The sequence below is a fragment of the Portunus trituberculatus genome, chromosome 18, assembly GCF_017591435.1.
Source record: "Portunus trituberculatus isolate SZX2019 chromosome 18, ASM1759143v1, whole genome shotgun sequence".
In the NCBI taxonomy this organism is placed as follows: Eukaryota; Metazoa; Arthropoda; class Malacostraca; order Decapoda; family Portunidae; genus Portunus; species Portunus trituberculatus.
The window spans coordinates 9,653,392-9,674,549 of record NC_059272.1 but is presented as its reverse complement, the minus strand read 5'-3'; the positions used below and the strand labels follow the sequence as shown (position 1 = coordinate 9,674,549).

The 21,158-nt window shown below is 41.9% G+C and overlaps 1 protein-coding gene across 1 annotated transcript in view; it reads right to left on the bottom strand.

The window, feature by feature from the left end:
- LOC123505365 (N-acetylated-alpha-linked acidic dipeptidase 2-like) overlaps positions 1 to 17,667 on the bottom strand; it is a gene marked incomplete at its 5' end in the record, with an annotated part of 52,815 nt that extends 35,148 nt beyond the window's left edge. Inside the window, 5 exons of the mRNA XM_045256584.1 lie at positions 5,332 to 5,422; positions 8,556 to 8,724; positions 10,644 to 10,794; positions 11,577 to 11,692; positions 17,547 to 17,667. Coding sequence (XP_045112519.1) covers positions 5,332 to 5,422; positions 8,556 to 8,724; positions 10,644 to 10,794; positions 11,577 to 11,692; positions 17,547 to 17,667 — 648 coding nt within the window. The remainder of the gene's footprint in view (positions 1 to 5,331; positions 5,423 to 8,555; positions 8,725 to 10,643; positions 10,795 to 11,576; positions 11,693 to 17,546) is intronic.
- Positions 17,668 to 21,158: the final 3,491 nt, after the last annotated feature.

Below are 21,158 nucleotides of genomic sequence, written 5' to 3'. Positions count from 1 at the left end.
AAGGGAACTTGACATGATCCCTTAATTTGTTCCCCACTGCTCGCCGAACATCTCAACTTTGAGACTCTTCCATCTTAATTACCTTTGTTTTAAGAAGCTGTAACTATCAACCAAGAGGAGCCAACACAGGCTTCCATAACACCGCCTTCTGTATTACTGTAGCCTCATCCTACTATTAATAAAGACGAATCAAAGTGTTACCTGTTATTCTCCGCTTCGTTTCCCCTGCAATACACGGCAGAGAGGTGGCGGTGTCATGAATACTTCGCGACAACAAAGCGCCACATAACAACACATCACATGATTATTCCCACACAGCGTTGGTTCATGGATGGCAGAGATGAGATTGTCTTCACTCAAATCACTGGCGCAGTGGTAGTGCTGTCATAAACACACACACATACACTCTCTCTCTCTCTCTCTCTCTCTCTCTCTCTCTCTCTCTCTCTTCGTGCGTCACGTGCGGTTCCTGACCTGAATCTGTGATGGGTTTTTCTTTGAGGAGGGTGAGTAAGGTTATGAGTGTTGATCATAGCAGTGGTGGTAGTTGTGGTGGTGATGGTAGTAGTAGTAGTAGTAGTAGTAGTAGTAGTAGTAGTAGTAGAAGAAAAAGTTAACTTGCAGCAGTAATATTACTAATAGCAGTAGTGCTGGTAGAAAAGCACAGCAGAAGCAGGAGGAGGAGGAAGAGGAGGAGGAGGAGGAGGAGGAGGAGGAGGAGGAGGAGGAGGAGGAGGAGAAAGAGAACGATGACGTAGAAGCAAATGGAATTGTTCGAGTGAGTAATTAATTCAAGCCGTCAAAACGAGACCCGGAGCTGCCGACGGTGAATAGAAAGTAAAGGTTCAGATGACAAATTATGCACCGAGTGACACAAAGTAGATTCTGGCCACGCTATCTTTAAAAGAGGCATCAGACACAAGCAATAGATTTAAAAGCAACAAGCATCCTTTGACGCAGAAGCTCTAAAGACATTTCAACACACGGTAAATAAATTAACTCACTCATGTTCTTGTCTTCCTATTCAACTTCACTTAGTCTTGTATCTCTCTCTCTCTCTCTCTCTCTCTCTCTCTCTCTCTCTCTCTCTCTCTCTCTCTCTCTCTCTCTCTCTCTCTCTCTCTCTCTCTCTCTCTCTCTCTCTCTCTCTCTGCAAACTACGACACTTCCATGGCTATTTTTTTCTCTTTTTCCTTGGGAGAGAGAGAGAGAGAGAGAGAGAGAGAGAGAGAGAGAGAGAGAGAGAAAGTTTTGTATAGCGGTTAGATCTTATCGGACCGATATGCATGATTACATTTTTTTTCTTTCGGATTGTAAGGTTAAGTGTGAATACGATACAATTTCAAATATAAAAAAATATATTTCTCTCTCTCTCTCTCTCTCTCTCTCTCTCTCTCTCTCTCTGTCTCACACACAAAGACATACATCCCTGACAACTCATTCTCTTCATCCCTTCCTGTTGTCATTCCCACTCCTTCTCCCGCTGCCTCTCTCTCTCTCTCTCTCTCTCTCTCTCTCTCTCTCTCTCTCTCTCTCTTTTTATTTATACAGTTTACAACATATTTACAGAGTAAGTCACCACTACCTTACATAGCTTATAGTGACAACTTGTAGACTAAAGGTTACATAGTTAATGTTGCCTATCTTAAAGCCTCACTCTGTCTACTTATACATATCACTGCTGTATGTAGTTTATCACCCACTCTTTAACTGTACATTTGAACTTTTGTGTTGTAAGTCTGTCAAAATGATCACATTTTTGTTCACTGGCTATCAGTTTGTTCCACAACCCCACGTAAGTGTGAACGAACTGCCGTTGGTGGTGACACGTCCTACAGCGTGGTTGTAGCAGTTCCCCCGGAGCTGAGGTGACGGCTCTAGTAGCGACCTGGGCCTGTCGGGGAGGCTGCCGGAGTGACTGAAGGTGCGACGCACACCCTGCAGCTGTACCTTGAACATTACAGTGAGTCCCGCCACGTCACGCCGGTGTTGGAGACTTTGCAATGTTGGCTGGTGTCCGGCCTTGCTAATGAGCCTTGCTGCCCGCTCCTGGACCTTGTTCTGTAACTCCAGATGCATGCTGGCCGCGCCCCCCACGCTAAGCACGCGTATTCTAGGGACGAGCGAACCTGGGCCTTGTAGAGGACTTCCATTCCCCTGCTGTCCAGGAGATGTGACATCCTTCTCAGGAATGCCAGCTTCCTGAGGCTTCCTGGCGAGCTGCTCTATGTGGGATCTGAAGGTCAACTTCTTGTCGTAAGTGACCCCCAGCACCTCCACCTCGTCCTGCGGAGTCAGCGTGTCGCCTTGGAAGACAAGGCGAGGGGCGGTCCTGCATCTGGAGATGGCGAGCAGCTGTGTCTTATGTGCAGCAAACTGAACCTGCCACTTTTTGCCCCATGCTGCGATGCGGCTCAGTGTGGCGTTCAGCATGCTGACAGCGGCGTCTTCTTCCTCAGGTCCGTAGCAGAGAGACAGGGTGAGGTCATCCGCGTATGCTCTCGTGCTCGGGACGAGGTGCAGCAGGTCGTTAATATAAACGTTCCAGAGCAGGGGACCAAGGCAGCTTCCCTGAGGGACACCCGCTCTGATGGGCTAAAGCCTAGAATCACGCCCATTGACGGTCACTTTGAAGTGTCTGTCCCTCAGGTAACTCTCGAGGAGATTAAGGAGCGGCCCGTCCACGCTGACAGCACGGAGCCTCGAGACGAGCGCAGAATGCCAAATTTTGTCAAAGGCTCTTTCAATGTCGAGAGCGACGACAAGGGTGGCCTTGCCCTTGTCCAAGGTAGCACTCCATTCACTCGAAAGTTGCAGGTGCAGGTCTGCCGCCGATCTCCCCTGCCTGAAGCCGAACTGCCTGGTGCTCAGCAGGTGGTGTCTCTCAAGATGCTGCGTAAGTCTCGAGGCCAATATAGTTTCTAACACTTTACTGAGCACCGGCAGCAGGGACACAGGACGGTAATTATTAGCTTCGGTTTTTGAGTTTTTCTTGTGAAGCGGCACCACACTACTCACTTTCCACAAGGCAGGCCATGTGCTACTCTCTCTCTCTCTCTCTCTCTCTCTCTCTCTCCTAGTACAGCTGCAGCACGTGATCGCCTGGAAAGAGTCTCCTATTCTCCCATGATCGTTATTCCCTGAGTGGTGATCGGCTTCTGGTTCACGAGCAGCGCACACTGACCTGAATACACACCTTTGATACTTTTGATCCTCTCTCCTGTCCTTCCTCCTACTCATCCTCAAATGCTCCTTCACAGTTTTATTTGCATGTTCGTATGCATATGTATTATTTTCTTTTTTTTTCACTATTATTTTTTTCTCTATTATTTCTTCTTTTGGTCCAAAAGAAAAGCAAGTTGAACAATAATATGAAAAATAAAGCTAACGAGCTAAACGGACAGACAATTACTCTACCAAGAAAATGTTTTCTTTTCCTCTATATTTCACAACAGGGTTCAACATTTATATGCTAAGGTATGCAGTTTAGATGCATAAGAAAAGAAACACTTTCTGGTTTGAATAATTGAATTTATGGCCACTGCCTCAGCAATTTTGTGGCTAAAAATAACGAAACTTGCAGTGAAAAATACGCGATATCGCTATAGTCCCCGTGGAAACACCTCGTGAAGTATCAATATTTACTAAAAATATAAAACACACATATCACTAAATGGCTATAGGAATGATGTAACCTCTAACAATGCGGACGGCGACGAAGTTGACCACTTCATATTATGTAAAATCATCCGCAATTTTTTATATAGAAATGCTAGCGGTCTTTCTCTGTGTGTAGTGATTTATACAAGACAGTGGGCTATACAACTTCCTTCACAATAAAAGAATAAAAAAGAATACAGTCGTGCTCTATACTTTGCTTCTCTCCTTAATAATTCCTCTCCACAAGACTCACTCGGATCTGCCAAACATATTTGCAACACAATGAGGTTTTAACATATTTACTCCGTCAAAATAGCATATATACCAAAGTTGTGATGTGGATAGAATTATCTTCACATTCCTGTTCCTTCTCATACATTTCCTCCTTCACTTTGTCTGACATTTTCACTCTTCATTTTCGTCATTCTTCCATCCCTCAGTTTGTCCTGAGTCTCGCCCATCGTTATTATCGTCCATCTTTCACTCTTCTTCCCTTACCCTCTCTCTCTCTCTCTCTTTTCTTCCCTCATCCATAAACGTACGCAATTTTCCTACGAGCTGTACATCCCTCAGTCTATACACAATATGCCACGTATACATTTCTAGGTAAAATAAATATCACTCCTTCGTCTTCCGCAACTAACTCTTCCCCTAACATCTCATGCATATTTTGTTGCCACTCAGACCGCTTTTTCTCTCATCACTCTCCCTTCCCTTTGGTCCGTGCTATCTACATCCCTTCCATTATCGAATTTCTCCTTTTTTTTGCACCTTTTTTTCCTTGGGTCCAAATTTATATATATATATATACCAATATCTACTCTCACTCGTCTCTCCCTTCAACATTTCACTTTGATGATACGATATTTATATATATATTTTTTTTCATAATAATATTTGTTTCATGCGTATAAAAGTCGTGGTTTCATCTCTCTCTCTCTCTCTCTCTCTCTCTCTCTCTCTCTCTCTCTCTCTCTCTCTCTCTCTCTCTCTCTCTCTCTCTGTGTGTGTGTGTGTGTGTGTGTGTGTGTGTGTGTGTGTGTGTGTGTGTGTGTGAGTGAATGCGAGCGTGTAACCATGTCATCCTAACCGAATGATTTCCAACGTTGAAGGAAGAGAGAGAGAGAGAGAGAGAGAGAGAGAGAGAGAGAGAGAGAGAGAGAGAGAGAGAGAGAGAGAGAGAGAGAGAGAGAGAGAGAGATTGAGGGAAAATGAATAAGAATAAGAAAAGAACAGGAAGACTGAGGATAATCAATTCCACTATTACTACTAATACAACTACCATCACCACCACTACTACTACTACTACTACTACTACTACTACTACTACTACTTACTGCTACTACTACTACTACTACTACTACTACTACTACTACTACTACTACTACTACTACTACTACTACTACTACTACTACCACCACTACTACTACTACTACTACTACTACTACTACTACTACTACTACTACTACTACTACTACTACTACTACTACTACTACTACTACTACTACTACTACTACAACTACTACTACTTCTACTACTATGAATTAAAAACACATGGAATAAAACGACAGAAATAAAACAAAAAAGAAGAAACCTCTCTCTCTCTCTCTCTCTCTCTCTCTCTCTCTCTCTCTCTCTCTCTCTCTCTCTCTCTCTCTCTCTCTCTCTTACCGGGGGCGCTGTGTAGTACATATCCATGCAGGGAATACCGAGCACGTGCTGGAAGGTCGCAAAGTCACTGCCGCTTCCAAGACCCAGGAATCTACGAAAGAGGATTAGAAATTTTAATACGATTATAAAATACTGAAAGAGAGAGAGAGAGAGAGAGAGAGAGAGAGAGAGAGAGAGAGAGAGAGAGAGAGAGAGAGAGTGAAGGGGTATATACAAGCTATAAAGGAGAGGGAGAAGGAAAGGAAAGGTGGAACGATAGCAAGAGAAAAAAATAACAGGAGAGGTTGAGGAGAAAGAGAAATGTTTGGACGGGTGGAGAAGAGAAAGGGGAGAAATGTGGAGAAAGATGGGAAGACAAAGAATAAGGTGAAACAGAGAGGGAAAAGGAAGGAAAGCAGAGAAAAGAGGAAAAAAAAATGTAGAGAGGATACGAGTGAAAAAATAGGGGGGAGAGAGAGAGAGAGAGAGAGAGAGAGAGAGAGAGAGAGAGAGAGAGAGAGAGAGAGAGAGAAGGAGAGCAGAAAAAGAAATGAAATAAATCAGCGGAGGAACACTCGAATACTTATCTTCTCTTCCGGAGCATCGGGAATCATCCTCTTGGAACTTCCATCTCCGTAATTGGAAAGGAAGTTGATGTAAGTCTGACACCGGGGGAGGTTCCTTGCCTCATTAGTCTTCCTAACAGTGATATCCTTGCCTCTTATTAGAAAAAAAGTCTTTTCTCTCGTTATTTGGTGTTCACGTTGGTCTTCTTCTAAGACTACAAATGCTCTTAGATTAAACATTTTTGACACAGACTGTTACGACCGTCAGATATTTAATATATTGTATTGTGTTTTAGCTTAAGTTGTGATGGCGCCCTGACAGTAATATTTTCGTCGTGTATATATTTGTAATGCTTTCAAGACGGCCTTTCTTATGTATGTAATATTTACCCATTTATTATTTTATTGTATGTTACATTAGTATTTCGTGATTCGTATACATTTATTGTAATAATGTACTGCTATGCTTTTAGTGTAAGCGGGTGCCCGTCGGATATTTTAGAGAGTGTCGTGACGTCATGTTTGCTATTGTCTTTGTGAGAGGAAGGCGATGGTGCCGGGACCAATGAGATGGTACTCTGATCACGCCCTCTGGCAGGTTTAGAGAGTGTTAGCCAATGGGTGCTCAGATGACATCATGTGACGTAATGTTTTCCCCTCGGACAAAGGCCTGTGAACCGACGCCACAATCTCAGACCACACTGGAGTGCCTGAAGGCTTGGACCTGTGACCGCCACTCCGCTCCCTCATCCCTCATATCTCTGGCTGAGTATCTTACTCCTTATTTCTCTGATCGTAGGGATTCTGGTTCTCCTTGGCACTTATTTAAGTCACTGTGTTTTGTGACGTGTGAATATTTTGGGTGTTTTGGGTGTTATCTGGTATATTTGGTGATTTCTCTTTGTCCAGCGCAGGAGACGCTGTCGTCCATTTTGTGAGCGGGTAAGCCAAGAGAGATTTTGGGTGTTTATTGTGGTTGTATTACCTAACAATCATATTATTTGTGGTGATTTACTCATTATTGTGTGTACCAGCCAGAGGGGAGGGCAAGTGTGTGGTGAATTTGTTTACTTATTACTTCTAGTAAGTGTGGTACTTATTTATTTATTTTTGTGGTCTCATATTACACCTTTTTTCACCCTTAAGCATCTTATTTATTATATTTCTTGGTGCTAATGAGTTATTTCTTTTGTTGTGTATGTGGTGTTGAGCTGCAGGTGTGTTGACACCCCCACGGGTGACTTATTTCAGTATTGAGCAGTTAGGTTAAACTTATTTACCTGATTTATTATATTTTGTGATTCTATATTTTTGTGAGTGCTATTATTTTCTCTATTTGGATGTGATTACTATACTTTTAACTATCCACGGGCCTTAAGTTTAATTTTGTTTGTTGTTAAGTTAACTTTGCTTATTTTTGTTAATAAATTAGTTAAGGATTTAAATTATTTCTCTTAACCTTTCCTTATTATTAGTTTTTCAGTTCTGTTACACCCTTGAACAGCCTTTTGCGTTAAGAACCGTTGCATTGAAGCCAAGTCACTCTTGACTACTTATCTTAATTTTTGTATTTAATAAGAGTGATTAACCTAATCAGTGACTGGTGCCCACAGCTCCTTGAGGGCACTGGGTCAGGCTGCTTGAAGGTCGTAACAAGACACACACACACACACACACACACACACACACACACACACACACACACACAGAGAGAGAGAGAGAGAGAGAGAGAGAGAGAGAGAGAGAGAGAGAGAGGTGGGGGGGGGGGAGGCCACAGACAAATTGAATTCAATACTTCAAAAATAATAAATATTTTGAAAGAAGGTTAGGTCTGAATGATATATTACATCTAAGAAAGGAGATTAATAATTCAGTACGCAATCTTGTTCCCGACATAAGGCGCCTCAGAAATGAGAATCTTTTCATTAATAAAGATAAAACAACGATGACACACCAACGACCCACGAACCCTCAACCTCCCACTCCTATACGCCGAGGACACACCGCCCTCATCCTGGCAACCCCACACATACATCACCCAATATTTGTCCATACCGTATTGACCATCACATCCCCTCGTCCTTAGTTTCTCATGGAAATTACCTGTTATTACCCTTACACCCCTCACTCACCTCTTTATCTCCTCAAGCACCAGCCACCCCCCTCCTGTTACTCCGCACTTACACTCTACATCTCTGTATACTCAACATTTGGTTAAAAAATATGAAAGGGAGTGAAGGAAAAATGATACTACAAGAATGAAGAAAAGGAAAGGGAGAAAAATGTTAGTACAAGAGTAAAAAAAAAAAAAGAAACGAAAGAAAAATGTAACATGAATACAAGATGCGTACCCGTTGTGACGCTGACATTATTTTTTTTTTACTTACTTTTATTTATTGATTTTTTTTTTTTATATATATTTCATCAAGGCGATCGGTTTTTCAACTATATCCTGAAAAAACTTCTTCGCCGCACCTCTACGACCTTCAAAAGAGTCTAATTAAAGTTGTACGGCTTTATAAAGGGCGTTTCTTTTACATAATTCTAGTGAAAGATTAAAAAGATTTCTACACATTATCGACACGAGAATAAGTCTTGAGAACCAAGGTAATAAACATTGTGGCCTCTGAAAACAATCGCGGTGAGAAAGTAAAACTACTATGTTTGTCCAACACTCACTTGGGGCGGTCAGGGTGTCTTGGGTCTGGGTGGCGATGTAACCAGGTGTCATGCAGTGTTGGTCTCCCCGCGGCTGCCTCCTCCGGGTCTGGGTTGGGCACTATCTTCGCCGCCCTCACGATGGTGTCCCGCAGGAGTGGTGACGCCATAGAAATGAAGCTGTACGTCCCTGAGGAGAGATGGTGAGAGGCCACGTATCACTCTTGTATTTACGTATTTATGGGTTTGATGATTAGCTTCTCCTGTATCTGTAAGTATCAATGTACTCATCTATTACATTTATTCATCTATTTTCCATTTTCATTTACTTTCTTTTCGTCTTTTTGTGATTTATTTTTTCTTTTCTTTCCTGTATCTATAAGTATCAATGAACTTATCTATTATATTTATTCATCTATTTATCCATTCTCATTTACTTTCTCTTTTTATCCTTCTTTGTTTTATTTACTTCCTTTTCTTTTCTTTCTTTCTCCGTTTGCCTGTTTTTTATCCTTTCTTGTTTTCCTTTCTGTTGGAATTATTTGTCTATTTATCAATGACAATTTTTCTTTCTACTGTGTTTATTTACTTAGTCTGTCATTTTTTTTTCTTTCCTTTCTTATGTCTTTTTTTATTTATTGATCTATTATTGCTATCACTTCTCTCCTCTCTACGATATTTTTAATATGTCGATTCTACTACATTTACTTTCTTTTCTTCTGTTCTTATTTATCTATTAATTACAACTTTTTTTCTTCCTTTACTACGGTCTTTACTTATTCATTCATCTGCTATTACAAGTATTCCTTTCCTTTTTGCCATGTTTATCTACATTATCTTTATCTATTACATTTTCTCTTTCCTTCACCATCATTCTCATCATTGTGTAGGCAAAACAAATATACTTTCATTAGTTTCGCCAGTAAGACTTCTAAGGAAACTACTCGAGAAATAAGCTGCTTAACACTCGCCCTGTTTCCCCGTCCTATTGATCGACGTTATTAACATTGTTGTCATTAACTTACTACTATATCTCTAAAGGACTGTCTTTTTTCTACTAATCTTGCCAATGATCGAAAACTCTTACATTGAAAAAAATATTGTTGTCTTTGTTGTTGTTATTGATAGTGATAAAGGAAGTAGTGTGTGTGTGTGTGTGTGTGTGTGTGTGTGTGTGTGTGTGTGTGTGTGTGCGCGCGCGCGCACGTAGGCGCTTGCTTGCTTGCGTGGCAGTGGGTAACTATAGGGAAGCTAAGCACAGAGGAATTTTTGTCAGACCTTGAAAGGAGTGGTTCAGATCTGCCTTGCGGCCACATTCTGGATTGTGCACAATGTTTAAGTTGCCAAGGAATTTCTGCGTAGACACGGCACACATTTCAACATTTTCCCATTTACTGTACCACACAGAATCGTAGTTCCTTCCCGCACCTCTGGGCGAAGCGGTGAATTGGTTACTAGTCGTATAAAAGACGGAATGCATGAGTTTTCTTAGTGATTTAGTGTAAGAGCATGGAGACAGAAGAGACTTCTCCCAAAGTTTAATTGATTCCGTTCAGTAATTAGGAAGAGCTTTCTGCACCCAGAGGTTCCCCGCCTGCAGGTAATTAATCAGCTTTTAGAGCCCACAGTTCGTGATAGTGAAAGAACGTGTCCAAGACCAGACAGTTTTCGTCTAGACGCGCGAAGCCTCAAGGGTGTAGGTAAGACTGTAGTTAATAATTCTACTTTTGCTGCTGTGCATTACTTGCCTGAGTGTTTGGCTTCACTCCACTATTTTTTTTTCATCAACTTTTATTCGCCAGTCTAATCATGTATTCCAAAAAAAAAGTTAAAAAGTCCAGACAATTCCAGTTATAACCTAGTTATTATTCCTACACAGGACGCTATCATTTCTTGTCCTTGCCTTTCAGTTTATCTAACGACCCAGGCTCCAATAAACCATATTCTCCAAGGTGCCAAGGCTTGCTTGTGTTGCGAGTTATACTGGTGTTATTTATAACACAATACGTCTGATATGCAAGACTATGCACTTTTCAACAACACTTCAATAAAATACTAATTACTGATAAGTATTGTTACCTAGTCTTTTATTCTTCCAGCATAACTCACCCTCAAACACCATGTCAACGTTGAGGTAAGCCACGGCGCGACCTTGGAGTACAGTTGTGAACTGCTCCGTCCACTCGGTTGATCCTACGAGGCCATACTCTTCAGCAGCCCAACTGCAGAACACGAGGCTCCGGCGAGGCCGCCACCCTTTCTGCGACAGAGTGAAGAAAGAGAAGCCAGTGACAGGGATCCAGGTGAAGGGAGGGCAGCAAGCGGAAAAGTCAAGGACAGTGTATAGTGAACCATGGAATTTCCTCCAGGGTAGACGAGTGGAAAACAGCTGAGTTCCCATCATGGTGACATTTCTGCAGGCTCAGTAGCATGTAGCTAAGAAAATATAATAACAAAGATACTATGAACAAGTGCCTATGAGCAAGGCCACTGGTGGCTTCGCCTTGATGCCTGCCTCGCTGCACACATTCAGAAGCAGGGGAGAGCACCAAGCTAAGACAGAAGGGAAAGAAAACATGGCTCAAATACTAAAATTGTACAATAAAAATCAACACCAACATTTTTCATTCAAAACAGAAAATCAAGATTACGAAATTGGTTTCTCACTATTTCATTATAACGTGTAGCCACCGCTGGGCCATCAAGACTCTGATTTTACTATGCCACAAAAAGCGGCTGCACTCATCAGCTATAGCAGATGTGAATCGCACCACACACCATCTCTCGGCTTGACACGAGCTTTGTTATAGCGGTGCAGAGAAAAGTGAAATTTTTATTCCATATAAAATGTAGTTATATTTTTACGACATGTTATTATTACAATAGAAAGAGGCAACGGCAGCACGTGTGCCTCGAGCAGCTGTGATTCAAGTAGCGTTGTCTGGGAGGAGTCAAAATGTTCATATATAATTTAAAAAAAAACACGAATCAATTAGGAGTCTCAATGAGACGTGAGGATACAAAGGCCGCCGCGTAACACACCTGGAGAAGGAGACCGTAGAGGCGAGACACCTCGAGCATGGAGGCAGTGGCAGAGGAAGGATCCACGCCCCCGAAGATCCAGGCGTCGCGGTGGTTCCCTAGCAACACGTAGCGATCTTTGGAAAGGAATCAAACACACTCTGTTGTACGGAGGCGGAGGCACAACAACAATCCGAAGTAACATAGAGTACTCAACTTTCTATCAAGATATTTTTCTTCTTGACTGGCAATGTCTTCTGCGCTAGAGTATTACACCCTGATTGGTGATGTGATTATGTTTTTTTTTTTATATATATATACATTAGGATTCTAATGTTATCTACGTCCACATACACACATCACGACGATAAACCAGCCAATTAATTACAGTCTACTTTACCCACTTCAAACATACCACGCCATAACCACTCAACCACATGGCCGCCAATGCATGCAATCCCATGCGCTTCCATACGCGTGCTCTACAGCGCCACACACATTCACCACAGCCAGGCAGGTAAGTGGATAAAGAAACAACAATTCAACAAGTACTAAGAACACATATCAACAATTAAAAACAGAAACGTCATTTGAATTTTTATCCTTACATATTTACATTCGCCTCTGCTTAGCATGCACACACACACACACACACACACACACAAACACACACATATGCATGCGCGCGCGCACACGCACACACACACACACACACACACACACACACACGGCCCGGTAGCTCAGTGGTTAGAGCGCTGGTTTCACAAGCCAGATGACTGGGGTTCGATTCCCCGGCCGGGTGGAGATATTTGGGTGTGTCTCCTTTCACGTGTAGCCCCTGTTCACCTAGCAGTGAGTAGGTACGGGATGTAAATCGAGGAGTTGTGACCTTGTTGTCCCGGTGTGTGGTGTGTGCCTGGTCTCAGGCCTATCCGAAGATCGGAAACAATGAGCTCTGAGCTCGTTCCGTAGGGTAACGTCTGGCTGTCTCGTCAGAGACTGCAGCAGATCAAACAGTGAATTACACATATGCATGCGCGCGCCCACACGCACACGCACACACACACACACACACACACACACACAAAGAAAGACACATACACAAACTACATCCGTTCTTTCACTCCATCCGAAAAAACACTATGACAGTATTTTGGCCAAAATAAGAGGTCGGCCATCGTTCAAAGTTATCCTTCTTACAATTCAAAGAAAACAACAAAGACTTGTCTCCTCATAACAACAAATGAAAAACAGAAAAACAAATTAGGGGCTGAAACAAATAAAGAAAATAAACAAAATGCTGCGCAATACTTACTAAAGCCAATCACAACCGAAAAACAAATGATTTTCTCAACACGTTTCCCGTCAAAGGAAAACACGTCCGCTGTTTGTCGCTGATGAAATCCAATCATCAATGTATCGCTAATAAAAACAACCACCACCTTCATTAGCGCCAAGAAAAATGAAGACTGGGATCCTTTTTTAATTCACTGTCATTAGCACCGCCATATTTTTTTTGTGAAATTTGATCTTCTCACGTCTATCCTTACACTTAGTTCCCCTACCCTTTATCCACTACCCTTCTACCCTTCACATATACACTCACACACACACACGCACACACACACACACACACACACACACACACACACACACACACACACACACACACACACACACACACACACACACAAATGTCACCGTACTCCAGAATACTCATCTCAGACGTAAATGAACCTTTGCAATCTACACATACACACACACACACACTTAAATAAGAAAAAGCAAGTGGGCAGAGAGACTCAGGCGACACTTCATTGGGGAGACGAGACACTCACAAGTATTCTTCGCGCCTTGATGACCACACGTCTCGTTGGTATTTCTCACAGCAATGGCTAACATGATCTCTCTCTCTCTCTCTCTCTCTCTCTCTCTCTCTCTCTCTCTCTCTCTCTCTCTCTCTCTCTCTCTCTGCCTTGAGTCTAAGCCGTGCTAGCACGATAAAGGGCACAAATCTTTCTATATATTTTTTATTTTCATTCCTTAACACATGCACCCCATCCACACCACTCCCTCACACACACACACACACACACACACACACACACACACACACACACACACACACACACACACACACACACACACACACACACATACACACACACAATTTCATCCAGCTTTCGAAAAAAGTGATGGAGTGGAGTGAAAATGAGAACTGCATATATCCCTGTTAATTTCTTCCTGTGCCCAACATTGTGTGCAGCTGGAGACTTGAAAATGAGTTTTGCTTTGTGACGGACCAATTACCGCCCGCCCGACTCTCACTCGCTCCCGCGGAAGGATATGATTACGTTTTGCAGTTTCATGTCACTGAGCGAATGGGGGAAAAAGTGGAGCGCAATAACACCTGGACGCTATAAGGTTTTGTCGGGAAGAAAAGAAAACTGAAATTCAAGTCACGAGAAAGAGAGAGAGAGAGAGAGAGAGAGAGAGAGAGAGAGAGAGAGAGAGAGAGAGAGAGAGAGAGAGATTCCTACGTCGCACTCTTAACACTCCGTCGTCAGTTCTCGCTCTCTAAAAGACAGACAGTATTCAGTTCGATGAGAGACACTGCCGACCTGTCATTCTGTCGTCACTTATCCATTCCCGCTCCTCATGATAAGAAAGCAGTAAACATTCAGGAGGCTATTCTGTTTCTCAATGCTGACACTAGGTATGTGCTAGAGAGAGAGAGAGAGAGAGAGAGAGAGAGAGAGAGAGAGAGAATACGTTAGTCAAAAACTGATGAAAAAAGATAAGAGCGTGTGGCAAACTGAAGGACAGAGTACTAAGTATTATTCTTACAACTGCGGAGAAAAGGAAGTGTAAAAGAGACGGAGAAAATGTTTTACTTGGCTGTGGAGTCTGAAGCGAACTTTACTCTGCTGATGTGGGGATACAGCTCAGGAAGGGAAAAATTGATTGTCAACTCATCATTATTGCAGGTTCTCGAATGACGCGTATCGTATTGATTCTGCAGACGGAAAGATTCTTTTCCTTGCCGAACTACAAAGGCATGGATTATTGGGAGAAAAATGCAACGACAGTAAAACTATTAGTTCTTTACAGTGTCTGTAGACCAGAATCCGTTGATTAAATCTATATCATTTTTCCACTTACGTAATGACAATTTTCTTTCTATATTTTTTTTTTCAACGTGTCTTATTGAAGTCAATTTATGCCGCGAAATTTCGTCTTGCTTCTGAACATTAGGGAGTGTGTAGGCGGGAGTGTGTTGGCACGAGTGAGGCGGCATACGACCGCATCGAGTGCAAGGCAAGTGCCAATGAGAGGTGAAGTGGTCAGGTGTGACAGGCGAGTCAGGTGGTGATGAGAATGATTGTGGAAGGTGCAGAGCAGGCGTTGAGGATAGACGTGTGGTGGGAGAGTGTTCCTAGAATTACATTAAAATCTGAGTCCACTGTATGATAGTTTGTGTAATACGAGTGCCAATTGTCTTTAATTCATATCGAATCCAGTAAAGATTTTTAACTTTACTTGGACTACTGTTTATATTCTAATGCAGCTGAGATATGTGGGAGAGGGTTTTTTTTTCTTGCAAAATTAAAAAAGGTAAAAAAATTAAATAAATCTACCTGTGGGAAAGAAATTCATCGCCACCATTCTTTCTTGGCTGCTCCAACCAAATCGTAAACATTAAATGGCCTCAGCCGTGGCGTATGTTTTCACAATAAATACCCCACTTAATACTTGATAGTATCAATCCGCTAGACCAAAAAAGTAAAACGGTATGAGCTTAATATATTCATGAATACACATTACGCATTATTTGGAACTCTTTCAGATAGATGACGTCTCGCAGAACAGAAATTGTTTGTCTCGGTAATGGTGTTTGAGCTTTAGCAATGAGGACCTTTCATATGGTGCAATAATAGTTTAGGAACAAGAGGATGGCTGCCAGGGAGACATACTGGTCGTCCCCAACAATTGACTATCAGGTTGAGTGGCTGCTTGAATAGATCCGTGCCTGGATCACTACGAACGTGCACTGCAATAGGTCTTACTTAACCTGATACAAAAGTTAATTTTCTTTATAACACAGGACACAGTCGTCTTGAGTGCAAATAAAGCTAAACTTGACGACACAGAACAACAGATCTTCTACAGTAACAAGAATTACATGATAATGAAAGTTACTAATAGCATTTGGGTTTCAATGTTAGAATTGGAAAGACTTAAGTTTGTTGCATGTTTATATTGAAGTTAATAAAGCGGCATAAGTCCTTTTAACTTTTCTAGCTCTACGTAACCTTAGCATATACACCCAAACAATCTTGCTTCGGGAACAAAGGGATCGTCAAAGCTCATTAAATACCTTAAGTTTTCGTCGACAGAGAGGAAAGTTTACGGTAATGAACATAATGAGACCGTCATGCATCGTACCTTGAATTACACAATTGGCAATGATGACATGAATGGCGGAAAACATTTTTTTTATCCTGAAACAAGCATGTATTATGAGCGCAATTACAGAATTTCAGGCAGCCTTGACACAATTACACTTTCCTCACAATATATTTCACATTACCTACACCGCTTTTTTTTTTATTATCAGGTGGAAATTATTTGAAAATTATGAAATGTGTGATGTGCGAGTGACAGCATTCAAAGATATAGATTTGAGCGACACAGTTACCAATGTCCTTAAACTTGTTTTCTCTCCTTTTTACGTATATAATGACGGCATGGAATCAGATCAGAGCAACACGCGTGGGTGTACACTTCCCATAAAGCGTTTGATGTTGGTTTATTTAGGTCAGTGTGCAAGATTACTATCATGTTAAACGAACAAAGATAATCACGCACGCACGTGCTCGTGCTTTCATACACACATGTACACACACACACACACACACACACACACACACACACACACACACACACACACACACACACACACACACACACACACACACACACACACACACACACACACACACTCTCTCTCTCTCTCTCTCTCTCTCTCTCTCTCTCTCTCTCTCTCTCTCTCTCTCTCTCTCTCTCTCTCTCTCTCTCTCTCTCTCTCTCTCTCTCTCTCTCTCTCTCTCTCTCTTACACTCATGGCACCTGGTGGAGAGGGATCGTATCGTGGACCACCCTATACCACATCCTATAAGTTTAGGCATGGCAAAGCTGACCACACACTTCAAAAAAAACTACATAAGTAATAATAATAGGAAAAAACAACAACAACGCAATGAATGGTTAATCTCATTTGCAATAATATTCTGATTTAAAAAAGCATGAACAGATCTCTTGATTAATTCCCTTTATATAAGTGTTGACTGCTAGCGCACTTCAAGGACAGCGTTACTGCTATGCGAGTAACTACCGAATACTACTTGCTGAGTGTGCTGGACGGGAATTATTATTCACTGAATATATACATCACTTGCAAATCTCTCAAAGCGGCAGAAATCAATTAACGCTGAGTGTAGTTCTTGCATCACCGGTACAGCTATAACAGTCAACTACAATCTGAAAACCTGAGAACACATATATAGCGAGCTCGCCACGATACTTCCACCGTCCTGTTAGTTGCAATCACCGCGTGTAGGGTTGTTGCATATCAGTACTGTTAGGCTGCGATGTTACTGTCTAATGATTGATAATTTGGATATATTTTGGGCTTTTGAGGCTTGATGTGTCTTTGATCGTTCATAACAGGTGGAGGAATGCTGATGGCTGGTTTCATTATGTATGCACCTCTCCGCTCATTATCACTGGCCAGACTACATGTGACACCTGTGTTTTTTCTTTTCTTTTCGCCTAATGGAGCTGATGATAGACAAGGAGGATTCATGTAGGAAGAAAGAATTATAGAATATCAGAAAAGTATTGAAAGAAAGAAATAGATTCTCTCTCTCTCTCTCTCTCTCTCTCTCTCTCTCTCTCTCTCTCTCTCTCTCTCTCTCTCTCTCTCTCTACCTGGCTCGACGGCACCCCTGATGGTGGCCACCACGTTGTACACGGTGGCGTTGGCATTGTGGGTGTGCACGCTGAGGGAGGTGGTGAGGACGGCTCCTGTAGGCCTGGACCCAGGCGGTATTTAAAATTGAGACCGCCTTGCCACTCCTCGGGCGCCACAGGACCTCCCATACGACTGTGAGGGATATAAGAAGACCACACGTGAAATGGTGGATGGAACGGAGTGAAAGTGGAATTACAATGCAGGATGAAGGATCAAAAGAACAGAAGATGAGAAGGAAGTCAAGAGGTACTAAATGATAAGAGTGGCGAGTGAAAGTTAAAGGATAAGTACGAATGAGAAGGAAATAAGAGGAAAAGGTACAGAAACATAGTGGAAATTAATTCAGAGAGGGTCAGAACGGTGAAGCAAAAAAAGAAGCTCAAGTATGGTGAAACAAAGGGAAACGTGGTAATTATTCAAAGAAACACTAACTCTGTGAAGGAAAGAAAAAGAACTAAAGGGATGCTTTGCGAGGGGCGGGCCGAGGAGGAGAAGAATGGGCAGATCTAGGACAGTGGAACATGATTACGGATCTGAGCGTTTTTTTTTTTTTTTTTTCATTTATACCATGTGGGCTTTTCACGGGAATTTATGGGCTAAAGGAGGTACTTTTCGAGGTACCTCCTATCTCAAAGCCCACCCGCTAGGAAACCGTTGCCCCGAGTGAAGAAGCCCAACCTACACTAGGACCGTGGACAGGATTCGAACCTGTGCGCTTGGAGACCCCTAGGATCCAAAATCACGCATGATTCCACTGTACCACGGCATCATATTGACTCATAACTAATATTGTTATTGTTCTTGTTGTTCTTGCTACTACTACTACTACTACTACTACTACTACTACTACTAGTACTACTACTAATAATACTACTGGTACTACTACTACTACTACTACTACTACTACTACTACTACTACTACTACTAGTACTGGTATCGGATCACAATACACGTACCGAATTTTATGTTACTTGAACTGATGATTTAGCTCCTCCATTACACACACACACACACACACACACACACACACACACACACACACACACACACAAACTTCTCAGTAATATATTACTACATGTTGTTAAAAGTTTCAAGAAAATATGATCCACTCTTCTTGATTTCAATTGCTGAGACAAAGGCGAAGGGAGTTTTGTATCTTCTGAGAACACTTATAGCAGTTTATAGTAATGTACTTCTGAGAAGTGTGTGTGTGTGTGTGTGTGTGTGTGTGTGTGTGTGTGTGTGTGTGTGTGTGTGTGTGTGTGTGTGTGTGTGTAAAAGACTAATAGCGAAACCATCTGTCCAAATCTCATACAATTTGGCAGAAGAATTGGCACCAGTCCAGTCGTAATAAATTTTACCCAAATGGGAAATTTTCCAAATTTTTTAGGGAATAAGTTTCCCAATGGAAAATCTAGATTCATCATCGTAGATCCAAGCTTGATCGTAAAACAGTTACTGCTCATTTGTATTAGTATATAACCAAAACTCAAAATTTCGCAGCTTATGCAAATGAATGGCCACTGGTCTGAGTCAATGACCTTCTAGATCAGGTCAGAGGTCACAAATTAGCATTGTATTGCTGATTTCAGTAAAATCACAGGGTCCCCACAGTCGATGGGGTCTTGTCTGCCACGAAATACTAAACTGACTTTTTTTTGCCTGTAGGTGTACTTTAAGAGTATAGGAAGCGCTGTCCAGCTTCCACCCATCAGCGGCGCAGGCAATTTTATTTATATTGGTACCCATATTAGGGCCCATATCACCACCCAAGCGCATCTTTGGTGTAAGGCAATTACACCTCCTCCTAGAACCTGGGTATCATGGTGACATGTAGGTAACTTTAAACCAATCGACAAATGACAAAGTGTCAAGACGGCACGTGGTGGGATTCGAACATACCCATGGACGTCTGCCCGATCCCACGCTCACCACCTGATCCACTACGCCACTGCAACCCTAATGCCTAAAAATGTTTTTTTTTATTTTCATACTTTATCGTATATTACATAATATAGATGCAGGCATACCAGACCAGTAAGAGCTTGTTACTATTACTACTACTGCTACTATTATTACTATAACTATTATTATCATTAAATATTATTATCACTATGTAGTATTTAATATATCCTGAATTGTTCGATAGTTTTGTTGCGCTGTACTAGCTGTTGCCAACAAAGGATGGTCGATCATTCCTGTAAGGAAAAAAATACACTGATTCCACCATTTCTGCCTTGACCAAAAGCCATCGCCACAATACTGTATTTCAACAACAAAGAGTCAGTGCTTGTCAAAAGCTATGCTCACACTGTGTTGTTCTTGCTCTAAAATAGAATACGTCTCTTGTGCCAAACTACCCACACATATTTTCAGTGACCACTGCTCACTTGAGAGTGCAGTTCGCTAATTTTTCAAAGAGTATTATGTTCAGTTCAGTGTTGAGTTCAATATATTTTTCTCGTCTCTCCAACTGCTAACTCTGTACAAGGGCCTTATCCGTTCTTGTACGAAGTACTCTTCGCATGTTTGTGGGGGATTCCACTCGCACTGTCTTATTATAAACAGGGTGAAATCAAGAGCTTTTCGTCTCATCAACTCCCCTCCTCTGACTGACTGTCTTCAGTCTCTTTTCACCGCCGGAATGATGCCGCTCTTTTTTATCTTTTATCGCTGTTTTCATGCTAACTGCTCTACTGATCTTGCTAACTGCATGCCTCCCCTCCTCCTGCGGCCTCGCTACACAAGGCTTTTTTCTTCTTCTCATCCGTATTCTGTCCAACTCCCTAACGCAAGAGTTAACTATTATAGTACTCTCAATCATTCATACCTTTCACTGGTAAACTCTGGAACTCCCTGCCTGCTTCTGTATTTCCATCTTCCTACGACTTGACTTTTTTTAAGAGGGAGGTTACAAGACATTTGTTCCTATCTCTTACTTAATTCTTTTAAAATCTTTTAAAGAACCTACAGTTTCAGTGGGCCTTTTTTATGTTTTGTTGTCATTGACAGGTCTCCCTCTAGCGTAAAAAAAAAAAAAAAGGCATTTAAAAAATTAGGAGGCAATGCAATGAGGAAGAATTACTGCTTCGATTTCACAATATAAACACGTATTCAATCACTTATGAAACACATATGCTACACACTAACATCCACAAATGTACCAACGCAAGCCGTGTACAATCTACCGTTTCAAGCAAAATATACTCTTACTTCCACACTGACGATACACGGGCCTCATCACTTCCACTCACACACGCTATCACCTTCCCTCCCCACAGCACCAGTCCTCACTCCACCTCCCATTTTCTTTCTCAGTCAACGAAAATAAGAGCGCAAGGAGTTCGAAAAATGCGCTGCACCAGCCACCATGACATACCTTCCATAGGGATATAAAATTCCCTTCCTCCACTCACTCGTCCCACTCCTTTGGAAACAAGAGGTACACTGCAAGACGTATTTTTTTTTTTTTTATGACTCAGGAAAAAAATCTCTCTCTCTCTCTCTCTCTCTCTCTCTCTCTCTCTCTCTCTCTCTCTCTCTCTCTCTCTCTCTCTCTCTCTCTCTGT